Source organism: Tyto alba, unplaced genomic scaffold (genome assembly GCF_018691265.1).
Source record: "Tyto alba isolate M040663 unplaced genomic scaffold, T.alba_DEE_v4.0 Super-Scaffold_18, whole genome shotgun sequence".
Classification (NCBI taxonomy): domain Eukaryota; kingdom Metazoa; phylum Chordata; class Aves; order Strigiformes; family Tytonidae; genus Tyto; species Tyto alba.
In genome coordinates, this window is record NW_024881280.1 from 8,487,732 (window position 1) to 8,504,419 (window position 16,688).

At 42.0% G+C, this 16,688-nt stretch overlaps 1 protein-coding gene across 4 annotated transcripts in view; it reads right to left on the reverse strand.

Moving 5' to 3' along the window:
- Positions 1-336: 336 nt before the first annotated feature.
- LOC104364089 (cytosolic phospholipase A2 epsilon) overlaps positions 337-16,688 on the reverse strand; it is a 42,201-nt gene continuing 25,849 nt past the window's right edge. For 2 of the 4 annotated variants that reach the window (XM_042791243.1, XM_042791246.1), the window contains 9 exons: positions 15,483-15,619; positions 14,937-15,162; positions 13,406-13,520; positions 12,834-12,971; positions 10,942-11,049; positions 9,679-9,867; positions 8,623-8,789; positions 7,710-7,896; positions 337-3,494 (listed from right to left, as the gene is read on the reverse strand). In XM_042791243.1, coding sequence (XP_042647177.1) covers positions 3,184-3,494; positions 7,710-7,896; positions 8,623-8,789; positions 9,679-9,867; positions 10,942-11,049; positions 12,834-12,971; positions 13,406-13,520; positions 14,937-15,162; positions 15,483-15,619 — 1,578 coding nt within the window. In that variant the 3' untranslated portion in view covers positions 337-3,183. The remainder of the gene's footprint in view (positions 3,495-7,709; positions 7,897-8,622; positions 8,790-9,678; positions 9,868-10,941; positions 11,050-12,833; positions 12,972-13,405; positions 13,521-14,936; positions 15,163-15,482; positions 15,620-16,688) is intronic. The other 2 variants (XM_042791245.1, XM_042791244.1) reach the window with 2 other exon arrangements.

The following is a 16,688-nucleotide window of genomic DNA, read 5'->3' on the forward strand; positions in this document are numbered from 1 at the left end:
AACTGACTGAAGCAGCAGTGTAGCACAAAAATTTTGCTGTGGGACGTGTGTAGCAGATGGAGCCATTAGTTTTAACCTCAGGCCTCCATACCGTGTTAAACCCCGTGGGAGGATCGCCTTTCCCTTTGATTTTACAGGAGATTTAAATTGAATGCTATACTGTATTATGTGAAACACTGAAGAAAACAGTAGCATGATTTTTTTTTTTTCTCTGACATCAAAGTTTGTGCTCACTCACAACTTTGAAAACAAAACCTGAGGCTCTCAGTTAAAGAAAAAAAGGAGGGGAGGGATTTTTTTCACTGAGTATGTGGATAAACTATGTTAGAAGTGTATCTTTCATGTTCCGTATTTATGGCCATGGCTCCTTTGCAGCATCCTTATCATTTAAATCATTTAAATCCCTTTTTGCTGGTCCAGCACACCTACTGATTCATATTTTTAGCTATGTACCTTTCTTCCTCCTAATTTCCATCTTGACTATTACCTTTTCTCTACGTCAGCAGGTTTAGCAGTGCCCTTTCTCCCCCCTCCCCATGCTGTTCCTCAAAGGGCTTTAATCATTCTTAGTCCTGAGCATTTAACCACTCTGCATTTTCTTGGTTCTTTGCTTTGCATGTTATTTAGGGCTGTACACGTGTTTTGCAACTCTCTTGTTGCAACTTCCATGCTGAGTCTGAAGATTTTATACCATTTCGTGTAGGGTCTTGGTGACTGGCTTCCTCATTTTTTAAAATCCCCTTTATATAGATTAGTATTGTATTCCTCTCATTTTTGTGATTTTTCCCTGTAGGTTAATCCATAGGTGATCAAATTATCCCTGCAGTTACTTACATCTTCTCCATGTTACTTAAGAATTTTCTTTTAAACGAGTGTTGTATCACCACATCTTTAGGAGTTCTGACTACTCCTAATCATTTATTGTCTGCAAAAATATCTGAGCTGTGGAAAACCTAAGCACTGCCAATGGGGGTGAGACCTCTTTCCCACTTGTCCTTGATGTGCCCAGTATTTAGTGACTGGAAAACATCACAGAAAGAGAGCAGGTACAGTATTGTCTCAGACTGTCCGCCCAGCCTCTGGGATTTGATGATTCAGTGCAGGGCTGAGGAAGATGTGAAGCCTTTGTATTTTTTAGCCCTTAAAATATTTCCAGTGAATGCATCCATCAGTTTTTCTGAACTCATAAACGTTTATCAGCAACAACATCTGGGGTGAAAGAGGCCTGTAACTCACTTGTATGTTGTGTGCAGAACTACCTTACTTTGTTAACTTTGAACCTGCCGCTTGCTAGTTTTGTCTGATCCAAGTCTTGTGTTAGAAGAGGTGCACAGTCACTCCCTGTTCATCTCCCACAGGGCACTCCAGATTTCATAGGTCTCTCTCTTTTCTGCCTTTTGCTCCTGTTGTCCTTTTTCTAGGTTGCAGACTCCTTATCCACCCCTTGTGTGGAAGCTCTTCCACCTCTTTGATCAGCCCTGGCATTTTCCTCTGTATTCTTGTTGAGAAGAAGGAACTCAGAGATACCGAATAATTATTTCTGTTCCACTGTATGCTTTTTGAAATGGGGTAAAGCATTCATTGTTCTCTGTGACCCCTTCGTGGCTGCTGGCAAGCTGCAGGAAGGGCAGGGAAGCGTTTGCACTCACACACCTCGTTCTGCTTGTCTTTTGACTTCCTGCTGTCAGTGGGATAATTTTTGCCCTTCAGACAATAAAGCTCTAACTGTATATGGGAACCTGGGCGTCCTTCCAAATTCCCAGGTCTGGCTGTGCCCTCTGGTTAGACCCCGTCCCATATTGCGATGAGATCCGGCATGCGTCAACACGACTGCCGTCTTTGCGCTCTCGTTTCTGTGGGGCGTACAGCCCGCACGGGAGCTGTATGGGCTCCTGTAGTGTGCACCACAGGTAAGTGTTCACTGGCCAAACTGGGAAACCGAAGGATTATGTTTCTGTGCACCACCTAGGAGGGGACCCTCAGCCTTGAGGGCAAAGGGATTTGTAAGGCTTCCATTTTTGGCCCACAATAACAGGATCTCTTGACAAAAGACACTACAGCAGATCTGAGGAGGGGGGAGGCCTATAAGAAAAAATGGGCTGGTAGGTACAAGACATCTAATAAATAAATCAATAGCACTGAATACAAGTTAACATAGAAAAAGAATAAATAGAGATCTGGAATTCCATCTGTCAAAAAGACAGACCGCTTGCTTGAAAGGAGCCATATGAATGTCACGACCAAAGCACCAGGAGGTTGAAAATTAACGTTCTGTTAACTTCAGTTGTAATATTCTACACCAAGTTTAAAAATCACTTTTGGGTGAGTGATATTAGGTATACAATTTTAGATCTGGTCTGTCTGCGTTTCTTGTGTCTTGTCAGATGTAACATTCTCAAAAACTTTAAGGCTTTAAACCTTTGGTATATATCAGTAGCATTTAAATCCAGCTTAATAAAATAAATTAGCATGAGTTAGTCCTTGTAGAGATGGCTCTTAAATGTAATACTAAACTCAAGGGGACCCAGGATCCTGGGGCAGTTCACATCTAGGTCTGGAGCAGGCATAATTTCTTCTTCAATTATTGTTCAGTACTTATGAAATAAACCTGGATGTTGTCTTTAATTGCCTTGCTAGTAGAGGATGAAGCACCTAAAAGAAATAGCTTTAACATGTATTTGCTGTGAAAAATGTTTATTTGCTGTAATGACTCCAAAAAAGTGTTTTATTATACAAAGTTTAATATTTATTTACATTCACATAAAGACTCCTTATTTCATAACTAAGCTTCTTGATTTTGTTTTAGAGACAATGGATTTTGTGTTCTGCTGCATTTCTGGACTGACAACCCTCTCTTCTTATAGCACAGGTAGAGCACAAACACACCATAAATATCTTCACACTTCCTTCTCCATGCATTTCGGCCTTGGCCTGAAAAGTCATTTCTGCAGGCACGAGTGGAGCACAGCCTCACTTAGCCACACTCCCGAGGTTGTCAACGAGGGAAGCACATTAATTCATTAAGGAAGAACTCTGTTTTTTGTGTTTATTCCCTTCACTGACAGACAGGCTGTAGCATTTTCAATGACAAACAAAGTGCTATTCTTAGCATTCTTTAGCTTTTCTTCACTTCTTAATCAGATTCCTTTTTTTTTTTCTTCATTAACAGGATTCATAGTTATTTTATTTCATATTCCCTGGTGCTGAGCAGTCAACCAAATGGTGGGCTCTCTCGCTATCAGGCACACACACACCAACCCCACTGGATGGTTTTCGCAATGGTTGCTCTTTCTTATGCTGCTTTTTCCGCTCCACAGCAGTATACAAGGCCTGAAGAATCAAATCTTTATTGTTCTGGACATTGTAGTAACTCAGGTTCACCAGTTTGTCAAAATCTTCCTCTGAATAACTCAGATTGTTTATGTAATATGGACCACAGCTGTTGGCAACATCAACATCACCCTCTGCCATCTCTGAGAGACTGCGTTTCACACCTAAGGGACAAACAATGGCTCGGTTAATCAGCAAAAAGCAATTAGGGTCTGGGTATTTCTCAGGCATGCACACACAGGTGGATAACAACCCAAAATCTTCCCGCCACAGATGCTTTATTGCTGGGATATTTGGTTGACAGCAGAGGTGGAGAAGCTGGTGCTGGTGAGGGGAGTAGGGGTTGTCCTAGGTCCTCTTGGAAATGCCAAAACAAGTAGAGTAGCTCCTCTTTTGAGCACAGGAGTGTGAGTCTCCCTGCCCCCTCCTCTAGCTCTGGGGTGAGCCATCAGCATGGTCCCCAGGTCCCCCTCGGCGCTGATGGTCTCCCAGCCTTGGCCCACTTCTTGCTGCTGTCTCTCAGCCATTGCAGCACCCTACACTTCTAGCCAAGGTGCAAGTAAATGACAACTACTCCTCTTCTTCTCTTTCCTCCTCTTCTCCCAAAGCAGACAACTATAGCAAGGATCTCGTGACAGCATGGTTTCTTCCCGGGTGATGGTCCAGAAGCCACTGCCACTTTCTTTGCCTTCTGTCTTCAACCCTACATCGTTTTATTTTCCTCACTACCGTGCTTTCATGCTTTCAGAAATAGGCTGCTGAAAATCCATGTATTTTGGTGGTTCAAGCTTTCCAAAAGCACACCTGCCTTCTCAGCAATCTGACAGATGTTCTTTCACCCATCACAACCTAGTACATCCCCTGGCACAATCTGCTACATCAACTCTTACTTCCTACTGGGAAGAATTATCAAAAAATGCAGAAAACAGACTTAAAAACCTAGATTCTACTATATAAACTGAAAGACTTCACAGAGCCATTATCCAGATATATCCCAGAAGCAGATGGCACAAATATTTACTGTAATTTCACTGAGCTACATACTACTATAAAAATCTACAGATTTTATATAACCTCAGCAGTGAGAGTGAAGCTGATATTCCCTGAATCACTAATATTTGGCAGGAATACTGAAAGAACTTTTCATGCCCATTTCATCATCCCATGATAATTAACATATGCATCACAGATCCAGGCAAAATAATTAAGCAGGTAGTCCCACAGGTGTCATCTCTAGAAATACTAGATTCATCATATCTTCTGATCTGAAGACAGATTAACTTATTTGGTTTAATTCATTTGATAGTAGAAAACAGATCCAAAGTTAATGCAGAAGTTTATTTGCAGGCTATCACAGAAAAAATATTAATAGGGACCTCCACAGTAGGTTGCTGGTACAGGGAGAAAAATACCTGAGGCTTACCATGGGAATTGAAAATCTCAACAGATTTATGGATGCAGAAGATGTAAAACACATCTCCTGACTTGTTTTTCTAGGACCTTCGTAAGTCACCTGTGATTCAAAATAACAGCTGCTCTCGGCTTGGTCCTGGCCATCTGCTCTAGACAGTGACACCATGAGCGTTTTTCATTTAGCTGCTCCTTTGGACACATGGCCACTTACTGAGTTGGTGGAAATACATCTGAACGCTAAACTCAGTAGATGCAACATGCACCGTCTGAGCTGAGGGTGTGTTTAAGTGATGTACTCAAAGCACAGTAAGAAAACTTGCTCTTTCTGAGCTCAGTAAAAGTGAGCACTCCCTTCCTGCACTCGGACCGTGTAAGAAGCCCACTTGGCCATATCAGTTTTGGCTCGACTCTGCACTGCTGGGACACAGCACATGGACAGGCTGAACTTATAGCTGCCTGTTAGTACATAGAAGAAACAGGGTCTCAGAAGGGAAAAGGTCAGTTCATTTGGTTACATTCTGCAGATTCCTGTGCTCCAGTATATGCCTTTGACTGCTAAAGGACAGCTGGGGCTCTCAGCCCTGGGCCAGAGACCTGAAGATGCAGAGATCCACTGCTGTGCACTAGCCTGTACGCCTGACATGAGGGCTCACGCATGTGTTTTCCTTCCCCGTCATTACCACAGACCCCTCAGTTTTCTAATAGCTGGCATGAGGGAAAGAGAGCAGTAACAACCCCAAAAGGGGCACTAATGGTAGATAATACCGTCGGGGATAGGTAACACAGGTGAACACAGGCAGGAATTAAAACACTTCATTCCCCCTCGTCACAGATAAGAGAGCATCAGAGAAGGGAGAATTTTTCCATCAGCCTCCATTGAGACCATCATATTGGCAGGAGGTTGTTACTGTAGCAAAAAATCCGCCTCCATGGTCACAGATACCAGCAGCACCTGTACCAAAGCAGGCCAGTAAGCTTTGTGAAAAGTCTGCATCTCTCTTACTGACAGGACCACGTTTATTTGGGGGATCTTCTCTAACAACAAACACTGATCAAAGGGTCCTGATTTTCCTGGAGGGGTCTCTCCAAGTTTGACAGATGTTCTCCTCCCGACTTTGCAGAGAGTTTTAGGCTACTGGTACTGCTTGAGTGAAGCAGTCTGAGCCGCCTCACACAGAGGATTTCCCCTTTCCACTCCACTTGTGGAATAGTCTAGCCGGTGCAGGAGTAACTCAGTTTGAATATGTCAGTATTGTTCATTTACTATCCAGGCTCTAAATTCCCTTCACTGAAAAAGCTGATGGATGAGCTAGCTATGGAAAAACTGCATGTTCGTGTAGCTGAACTAATACTTCAGGTGCTGTACAATCTGGATCTGGGCGAGGGCATGGTACTGAAACGCTATAAATTAGGCTGACCTCTGCCTGTTGCTAGCAAAGGGCAGACATTCATCTCCAGCCTTCAGGTCTTTCTGCAGCATCTGTCCTGCCACGGTGGAGGTTGGCTGTCAGCTAAGAGGTGGCAGCCCTCCAAAAAACTGCAGGGGCTGAGCCCTTCCATGTCAGCTCAGCTGAGACTTCACCTGTGGAGGCCCAACAAGGACCCATTCTCTGTTTTCTGTGTAGTCTCAGCTTGCAGCTACCAGCTGAACCGGTCAGGCAGCGTGGGCTTGCCTCAATATGCAGATATTATGCAGGTATTCTTATACATCTTCTACATACCTAGTAACACCTCTTTTAGATTCCCTGATGATTTATGTTGACATGTAGCATCTGCACATCATCTGATGTTCACCTGATATTAGATAGCTGAGTTAGGAATAACATCCCAGGGATCTGGAAGTTATTGAAAGGGAGAGCAGAGATAAACTCCCTCACAGAGCACTACAGAAACTAATTCTCAGTTGCTGTTCTAGTTCTTTTTCCATTTCTCCTTTTTCTAGTTCTTTCTACAAAGGGCAATGACAAAAAACAACCTTTCAGTTATCTAATCTGTGTGACGAGCTGGAGTAGAATAGTGTGTCTACCTGCATAAATACCCTTGGACTATTTGAATCCTGTTCAGAACCACAGCTGCATACCTCAAAAGTGAAATGAACTCTACCCAGAATATCTACAAGGCAAAAGTACTGTATGACTTTTAATGACTTGTTTTTAAAAAAAGAAAAATAAATTAATACAATTGGGACAGTAGTTTCTGCACTTGTTCTGTTATTGAATTTAATGTACCGTATACAAGCCCAGAACTTTTGGTTTTCAGTATACTGTGGGGCCTTGAAGTGTTTTAAAAATAAGCATTCTCATAGCATGGGTTAGGAATTTTATCATCTGGAGAAGTAACTGAGACTTTTGGAACCATCAGAGATAGTATGGAGTCGTGGAATATGGTACCAGGACTTAGAAACCATCTGGTTTGAAGTGAACAGCAATGTTCCTATTGAAACTCTTCTTAAATTTCAAAGTAGGACTCACTGAAGTGAACAGAAGCTGTCGGCATGGCTGTTACATTTTCATCATTTTGCTAGTTCACACTTTTCTTTTCAAGGATATCTGCTTAACCATAAGCCTGGACATGATTTTAAACAATGAAACCCTTACATTCCCCAGAGCATTCTCTAACAGGAAAGGATGACAAGTATGAGGAGAGGAAACGACTCTGCTAACTTCTGCCACTGCAGATAAACAGAATATACTTTTAATCAGTAAACTCTACAGTCTACCTATGAAAAGCCCCCCAAAAATCTGAAGAGGGGTATATGTGTCAGAGGCTGCTGCTCTACTGTCCAGGAAAGCTTCTTTTTTATTTAATTCTTTTTTATTTTAAGCTTCTTGATATGGTTCAGATCTAAGCAAAGGCAGTCTGAATCTGTGTTTACATGATGATCTGAAGAGCAGATATTGCACAGTAAAAAAGAGAAAGAAGGCAGCCACTGCCTCTGTTAACATGAATGGTAGCTGTCGACTTACCAGGTGCTTTGTAGTACCGGAAGGTGTCATTTACTAGAGGGAAAAATATCACAATAGGCGTTTCTGGGCTCTCCTTGTCACCAACAATGTAGCATTCCTTTAGATGCGGAGTTTCCTGATCATCTGGCACCTTTGTAGGGAAAGGAATTCCCTGTTTTGCAAAGTATTTAGAGGCTTCTTTCAGGGGCTGGTTGCCACAATAGGAAAACAAACCAAAAGAAAACATCAGAACATGTGGGAAGCACTTGGACTGAATTTGGCCAAAACCCAATTTCACTGGGAATGTTTGTGGGGTAAGGGCCAAGTTCTGACAGATTATGGCATGTACCCAACTTAGGTGTTGTAGACTGTATATGGAGCCAAGATCTGGAAGGCCAGAGTTAAATGGGATGGATGTGAGTCCACATGCCTGTCTTTGAAAATCTACATCTGACATTTGGGTATTAAAGATAATGCCTTTAGAGGACTTTTTATTTCAAATGTGTATAAAGTTCCTAAATACAAACTTTGCTTGCACTTATTTGCATCTCTGGCCTTCGTCATCAAGACCTTCTATTGTTATGTTCGTGTTGTCCTGAATGTACATTTTCCCATGCGTAAGAATATGTATGATTGAATTGAGAAGTCACAGACAATTTTAAAATACATTTAGCTTCATTCATTTAACATCTGACTGCCTTCAAATCAGCTAAAACACATTTACACATAAAAATGGGCATATTTAATTTACTTAACTCTTACTTCCTGATAACACTTGTACTGTTCAACAAAGATATGTGGCCCTGGTAAATTGTTAGCTTATTTACACTTGTCAGATACTGGGGAAAAAAAAAAGCTTCAATGAGTAGAGGATAAGGCATTCTAGGAAGTCAGTGATGAAACAGATATAACAAGAAGAATGCACAAGGCTTACCCCTGTCTGGGAACCTGAGCTGTAGTTGAAATGCAAAATGACATCCACTTTCCTTTCTGGCCTCATAAGGGGTGGGTAACTGGTAGCAAAGGCAAATGCCGTGTCGATCAGGATGAGGTAATCTGTTGCCACTGTCAGGTGGTTGGGCTGAGTGTCAAGCTCGCAGTCTAGAAAAGAAGCATTTTTTTTTTCAGGGGTGGTGCTCAATACAAGAGATGTGCTGAGGAAAGTCAATTGCTAACAAAAAGAGAATTCAGCTTTTCTTGGGTCTTAGACCTACCTATAAAGCTGATAGCTGCAGTTCAGTCATTTCTCAGTTCCTCATCTGGCTTCCTCTTTTCACTATTTACTCTGCAATTTCTTTGGCTTTTGTCTAATTAAGAGGGATTAACTTGGAATTCAGGAGTTAATTCCATCTCCTGGTTTTGTGTGTGACTCTGATCAGGTCGATTTTTTTTTTCTTAATCTTTTTTTAATACAGAAAAGGTTAAAATGGTACCTCATTGTCTCAACATACTAAAAATTAAAAATGTTTTGTGCCTTGCACGCTACAAGAACAGGCACACAGCTACTGAGGTACACAGCCGAGGCAGGTATAACCCCTTGTGCAACATGGCAGAGCTGCTACCAGACTGAGTACTAATTCCCAAACTGTGTAACAGGCAATATCTTACTTCTAAGCAAAACAGTAACGTGAAACAGAGCTCCCTTGCACACCCCTTGAGTACTGGCCAGGCAAGAGACTGCATACGATGACACCAGTGCTGTGCCACAAGCGTGGGGGCTGGCTGGCTGGCTGTCACATCAGCAGACATACTCTGGTTGACTAATCTGGGTCTTTCTCATCTATCGGTTGCCAATCTTCATGAAGTTTGTCAGAACTTATTTTTGAAGCCTCTTCTGCTAGCTAGTTTCATCGCTTGGTAACAAAAGGTTTCAAATATTATCAGAGGACAGGAACAGAATGAAAAGGCAGTCGGCTTGATAATCTTTTAAGAATTGTTTCTTCTTCACAAGGATGGTTTAAAATATAAAACTGGGTTGCTATTACCACACCTTTCCATTTGGAAAACTCGCTCTCTAGGTAGCTGTTGTTCATCTGGAGGCCCTTCAAGAAGTTATGGATTTCTGAAGCTGCTGGGCGTAACATGGCAACATCTCGGAAAATGTCTGAAAAGCTGTCAGTGGGACAAACCACTCGAGTATCCAGCTCATTTGGTCTTGCAGGGAATAGGGTTTCATCATCTGCAGAAGAAAGAATAACAGTTCTTATATGTGGTCTCATTGTTGAGGTTAATCTGTGCAATCATAGCCTGTTTTAACATGTTTGACAAAACTTGGACTTCTTTCTCTTTTTACTTCCAGGATCTCCACAAATCTCAGTTTTTCAGCTACTCTTTGAAAAAATCTTTCTTCTCCTCAGTCCACAGTGAAAAAGGCATTGTTTGTACTGTAAATTAATCTGTTGCATCTACTATAACTTCCTTTCCTTTTCTATGATTTTATCCACTACAATATCCTGCACTTATCCTGTCTTCCTTTGCTGCTCCATGTTACGGTTTCTCTCTCAGCCACACACATAAAAAAGCCACACAACCACAATCTCTTGGCCACACAAACATAATTAAGGTTCCTTACTAGCAAAGGCAAGCTCCATGTTTTAATAACCGGAAACTGCCCCCTACAAGTGGAAGAAGATAAAATAAATCACCCTTTTTGCTACATTTCTCTTCCTTCTCATCTTTTTTCTTTACAATACTTCTGTCTTGTGTGTTTCTCCTTGAAATCTCATCCTGTGGATCTTTCTTAATTTGGTAGTGTGTTTTGCAAATCTCATCCTTAGGACTAGTTTGGGTTGACTTGCTCCATGCTTTGTAGACTCCAGAGAGACAGGGATGGCGATTGCTCTTGTTTCTCTGTGAAGCCTCATCCCATACTCCAACTTCCAATAGAGCAGCTGGAAGACTGGAGATCACTAGGGGAGGCCTATCCTAGTTTGCAGTGATATTTTTCTCCAGTTTTACCCTTGTTCTCTGAAAATGGCTCATATGAGGGCCTTTCTGTCTTTTTTTTCCTTGTGATTGATCCCATGGATTATTTTCTCATACAACTGAAATGATTGCCATACTGCAATACATGGCATGAATTTCCTCCTGGTTTCCATGTGGATTACAGGAAACTCTGAAGAGGGTATTCCAAAATGGCTTTGAAAAATTCAGTGAGATAATAGAAGCACAGAAGGTAAAAGGAAAAACAAAAAAAAAAAAGAAAGAAAAAAGAGAGACAGCAAAATAACATAATGGTGTAAGAGTAACCCACCTATGTCAGCAATTTTGTCTCGGGTCCATTTGTGCCAGAAATCTTCTGAATTAACAGATATATACCAAGCATCCATCAGATTCAAGGAAAATACACTACTCCAGATCCCTGTGGCGTAGGATATATTTGACAGACAGTAAACTGTTAAAGACCTGGAAGTATTTTCACCCACAGAACCTTTCAGTACCGCCTGCATTCTCCATCAAACTTTATCCATTACATTATCTTAGTGCACAAATAAAAGAGAATGTCTTTATGAATTGGTATATGAATCCATAAAGTATCTAATTTTTTGGAGTATATGAAGAGGACTGATAGTACTTTCAGTATAGCTGCTAACATATTCATTTTTTTCATGTGGCAAGTAACATTTTGCCAAGTACATATTAATATTTTCCACCTGTCCTCAACTTAACCTTATTGCCCAAGTTCTCAGCATTTGTAATTCTAAAGGTTTTATTTTTTTCTAGAATAATCCTGTTACAGGTATGCAGTTATAATTCAGAATTGTCAACCACAAAACATTCAGGATTCATACACTAATAGCTCTTAGAATGAAGGAAGCTGACTTAAAGTTTTGAAAATAGAAAGTGTAAATGTATGAGTCTTTTGATTTTCCTTCTGATTTTTGAGGGTTTAAGGCACGTCTCAGTGAGATTTTCAAGTTCTTCTAGTACAGATGTAGCAAACCTGATGGCAGCCCAGACGGCCACCTCCCTGCAGCTGTCTTTTCAGGCCGATAAAACGCCGTTACCTGGTATGGTTGGCTGTGCCGGCCGTGCCGCGGCGCCTTGCTGAGCCCTCCCGAGCACAGAACTAAACCCGGAGCTCTTGGGAGGAACAGAGTGGTGGCCAGAAGAGGCTGGACACAAGCAGCCCGGTGACGGCCTGCCCCAGCAGTGCCAGCCCACGGCCAGAGAGACGGGCCCAGCCACGCAGGGAATTGGGGCAAGACCCGGGTAGTCAGCGGGGACACTGCCCACACTGCCCAGGGGCCGGGCTGCAAAGGAATTTGCTGAAAACCTTTTGAATAACTGTGTCACTGGAGTAAGTAAAACCACCTGAATGAGGGGACCCTGGCTTGTTGGCAGGGGACAGGGACAGAAACGTCCCAGCATTGCTCTAGAGAAGGGAGGAATAAAGTGCCAAGGTGGGAGGCGTAGGGAGGGGGCTGGTGACCTGCTGGCATTTCTGACCATGGAGGGGGAGACCTGGGTACCTTGTTTGACATTGCATCCAGGGACAGAGAGATTCTGATTTGCTTCTTCACACCTCACCACCAGCTGTAGTGAAATCTCCATACAAGCAGAAAGTCTTAACTTCTCAGAAAAAACCCTGAAACTTCATTGATGCAATTGGTGGAAGCAGGAAGAACAATGAGGCAAGAGATTGCTTTTGCAAAGGGAAAAAATATTTCCTTACTGCTTTTACTGTTCTTATGCAAGAGGGAAAAAAAGGTGAATATTATGACCTGTTTGCACTCTGAAATGGAAGCATTATCCTGGAGGATTAATCAGAGTTAGCTGTGGCAGGAACACCGTAGATCAAAGGCTGTATATTTTAGAGACTTGGGTTGCAGAAGAGACTGATAATTTAACTTAGCAGCAATGTTACACAACTTTTGTTGCTGACAAAGACATACAAGTATTGCGAAGGCCTCATGTCAGTAAGCATAACCACATAAGAAATCAAAGAAAGCTGTTCAGCTGAATAAAAATGCAGAGAAAATAAAAAATCCTGCAGATAGTGACCCATTATCAGTTCTAATATTTTAACATATACTGCTCCTGGCGGATAAAAAAAATATACTAACTGCTTCGTTTCAGAAGAGGGGTTTGTGCAGGAGTGGATTATATTATATTACACTGCATTTCCCCAGAATAACAAATCACCTTCCAAAAAGCAGATTCTGGATTCCGGGATTTTCTTCATCAGGCGACCCATGAAGAACTCACTACCAAAATCTTCTGCACGGATGAAGGTGCCATATTTCGGGAATCCTACCTCGTAAGGGGTGAATTCCACCCATTCTGAAAGAAAAAAGCACAAGGCAGACTGATTACAGAAGCAGAGACACAAATTAGTTGAATAAAACGTGATACCGGCCAGGTTAAGGCAGACTGTTTTCTAAATAGCACACTTTGCATGCAGACAGTTATTCACAGTGGTGAACATGAAGAGCGAATTATCCTCTCACATGTAAATTTCGTTACAAACTTTGGATTTCTGAAGCTTTCTACAGAAATGCATAGCAGGTAATTTCGTGATAATGTCCTCCATCATACTGCTTTTGATACTGAATACAGCTGACTATACTAAGGCCTTTAAAAATTTAACTATCACATTTCTACTCTTAGGTGTATTGGCCTTTTAGAGTATTTGTGCATCGAATTGATTTCTTTACCTCATCCTAAATTGACCCCTGTTGAGATAAATGTTAAATGCAATTCTGGAGTATTATTACCTCTAAAATCCTGGTCACTGATTTTGTCCTTCACGTTGAGAGAGAGGTAGATGGGCAGGGGATTCTGACCCTGATTTAATGCCTGCTGCTGATCTGTGAGCTTATGGGAGTCCTCCTGTTTGAAGAAAGACAGTAGCTGAGGAGAGTTAGATGACACAGAGAGCCTCCCACTTCATCTGAGCTTGAGCTCTGACAATGCAGTGCCTACCAGACTCCAACTAGGATGGTCCCCACTGGTTTAGTTGAGAGAGGTGCTGCGAACCCTTCCTCTGACCCTCCCCTGCCTCAGCACAAATAGTCTTAAATTGAGCTCATATACTGAAAAAAATCCAAGATTTCAATGGTAGGAAGCAAATGTTGTTATTCACATTATTTATTTCAGAAAAAAATATCTGGATATATTTGAAAAGCACTCCTGGCAGGAAATATTTATTTCAGAAAGAGTAACCCCTTCCCTGAGTGCCCAGAAAATCATCTTTTCTTCAGACCTGTGACCGAGCCAAGGCTCAGGCAGAGTTAATGTTTGGCAAGCCTTGACTCTTAGTGCTTCTGCTGTGGAGCATCTTGCATACTCAGGCAGGGTGGAAAGGGCAGGATGGTTTGGGGACAGTACCAAGGTTTGAGAGGATGCTGAGTTCAGATCCTCCTCAAAGGGGAGCTGCAGGTGCTCCTCCTCACTGGGGCAGCCCTTGGGAGGACAGCTGTGCCTCCCTTGGGCTGTGCTGGTCAGGGGACAGGGCTGTGGCAGCGTGGGGACACTCTCAGTTCCCTGCTGAGCCCACCCCAGGCAGTCCCTACTGCTGTGCTGTGCTCAGGCAGTAGAAATTTGGATGTGTGTGGGGTTAATCATATTACAGGGGGAGTGTTTCCTCTTTCTTAAGTAAAAACGGCCTGTTGTGAAGGAAATATACACAAATGCTAAAATAGACCCTGAACGTTGCCTTTTGGTGGAAATGTTTACGCGGTGACAAAATCCCATTAACATCTCAGAGATACTGTCTTTGGGATTGTGATTTTTCTTTGCCTTGTCACACTTGCAGCTCTTTTAGAAGAGCAGCAGGATATTAATTTAAATATTTATATGTGACTTCATTTAAAAGTTGTTTGTACTATAAATCTCCCATTATTTCTCTTAATTCCCACCCTTTCTGTACCAGGTGTGAAGTTAAGATCTGCATAATACATCTAACAAACACAAAGAATGATACTTCCAAGGCACAGGCTTTAGGCACCTATCTGAAAAAACAAAACCAAAAACAAACAAACAAGCAAAAAACCCCCTTTTCCATAAGGGTGATCAAACACTGGCATATGTTGCCCAGAGAAGTTGAGGCATATTCACCTGTAGAGACATTCAAAAGCTCATGGTTCAGGGCAGCCAGCTCTACCTGATTCTGCTTGAGCAAGGCTGTTGGACAAGACAACCTTCAGAGGTCCCTTCCAATCTCAATTATTTTTTGATTTACTGTCTGCCCTCACTGCTATATTCACTAAATATTAAAATCTTAAGGGAAAGGTGCTGCTATTGTACCTTTTCATGTAACATGGTTTCAATGATGAGTCCCCATAGATCTGTAAAACATATCTGATGCCCTTCCTGTTCTCTCCGGCACAACTCTTTCAAGTAGTATTTCAGACGATTGGGGGCAAAACAAGTAAAGAACTTATTTTTGAGCACATGTTTTCGGGCATCATTGAGTGTTTCCTTAAGATCCTTTTGGGACCAGTCAGGATCTTCATACAAGTTTGACATGGTCCTAAAAAAAAACAAAACCAAAAACAAACCACAGAAGAAAAAGTGTGAGTTCTGAAGCAAAGCTTTGAGAAGTTATGAGGGTTCATGTATCATGCCTTGATTTACCTTAAAAAGAACATGTGTGCATGGTACCATCCCCATATTTAATCAGGACTAAATTAACTCCAAATGTGGGCAAATACCCACTGAAGGAAACAAGAAAAAGCCACAGCAGAAAAAGAAAGCCCTTTCCTGATACTAAAGATGATACAACTCTTCAGATCACTTCTTGACGTCACATATAGAAAATTCCTATGAAGACTTTACTTATCTTGGTCTTACCATGTTGTGCCAGATAAACCAGTGATGTATGAGACACAATCCAAGACATTCAGTTCCTGTACACTGAGAAGGTGAGCGTACATAGCTGTCAGAGCTCTGGTTCCACCACCCGTTGTCATGATTGCCACCACAGGTACCTGTTCAACCCCAAAATACATGTATTTAGTGACATGGTCTGAGAAGGGAGAGAGACATCTTGATTAGAAAAGAGAAAGTTACAACAGCGATAAAACAATAAAGATTCTGCATGCCACCAGTCTGTACAGAGATTTAATAATGGGGCATAGAAAGAGTAAGAAATACTTCATGTTACCTTTTCCAAGCAGCTGTACATTAGGACATAAAAGCCATCATCTCAAACATCACATTTTCAGTGCTCTATGGCGAAACCAGTAACACAGACCAGCAAAAAACTAGAGGGAACGGTACCTCCTGCCATCTGAACCAGATTTTTAACAGATGCAATAGGCCAGAAAACAGGTGCTGTCTCACAGTTTCCAAGTGCATAACAATAATCTCTTACTGAAGTTTGCTAAAACCAATTTCTACTATTGTATAGTTATTTCACAGGCCATACTAGGTGTATCATGACTGATGGGTTTAAGAGCATAGATCAGTTCAGGTCCCCTGAGACCAGAAGCTGGTGACACCATCCCTTTTTAGAGTTGCTGGAGGGAAAGAGAAACCGTATTCACTCCACCTACCACTTATGTACGTACAATACTGGGTATGAAAGTGAGCTGCAAATGCTTCTTTCTGCGATAATACAGAAATCCAGGGTCTGATACTCTTAGAAGAAGGATTAATCCATAAATATTAATTGGCTCCATTATCAGTAAAGTTAGCTACCATGCATTGGGGTAAACTAATCTCTTGTGCAAATTATCAGGAGACTCTAGGGAGATTGTTCTCCAGGGAAGTGTGGGTGCCTCTACATCTGAGGGGAAGGAAATGGCCCATGGCTTAGTGCTGGCATTTAAAGGCAAGGTCTTGTGTGTGAAAGGTCCAGCTGTGCAAAAAAACCTGCTGAGCTCAGTTTAGGGCAAAATGAGGAGAATCTGTCATCTTTGCATCTGGGTTCAGGCCTCACACTGGCAGCTGTGGGAGTATAATTAAAAAAGAGAAACCTGACTTTTCCCTGCCTCGGACACTGTTATCATTCCCATTTGCCAAGCAAGCTCGCACTCTAACTGCAGCTGATGAAGC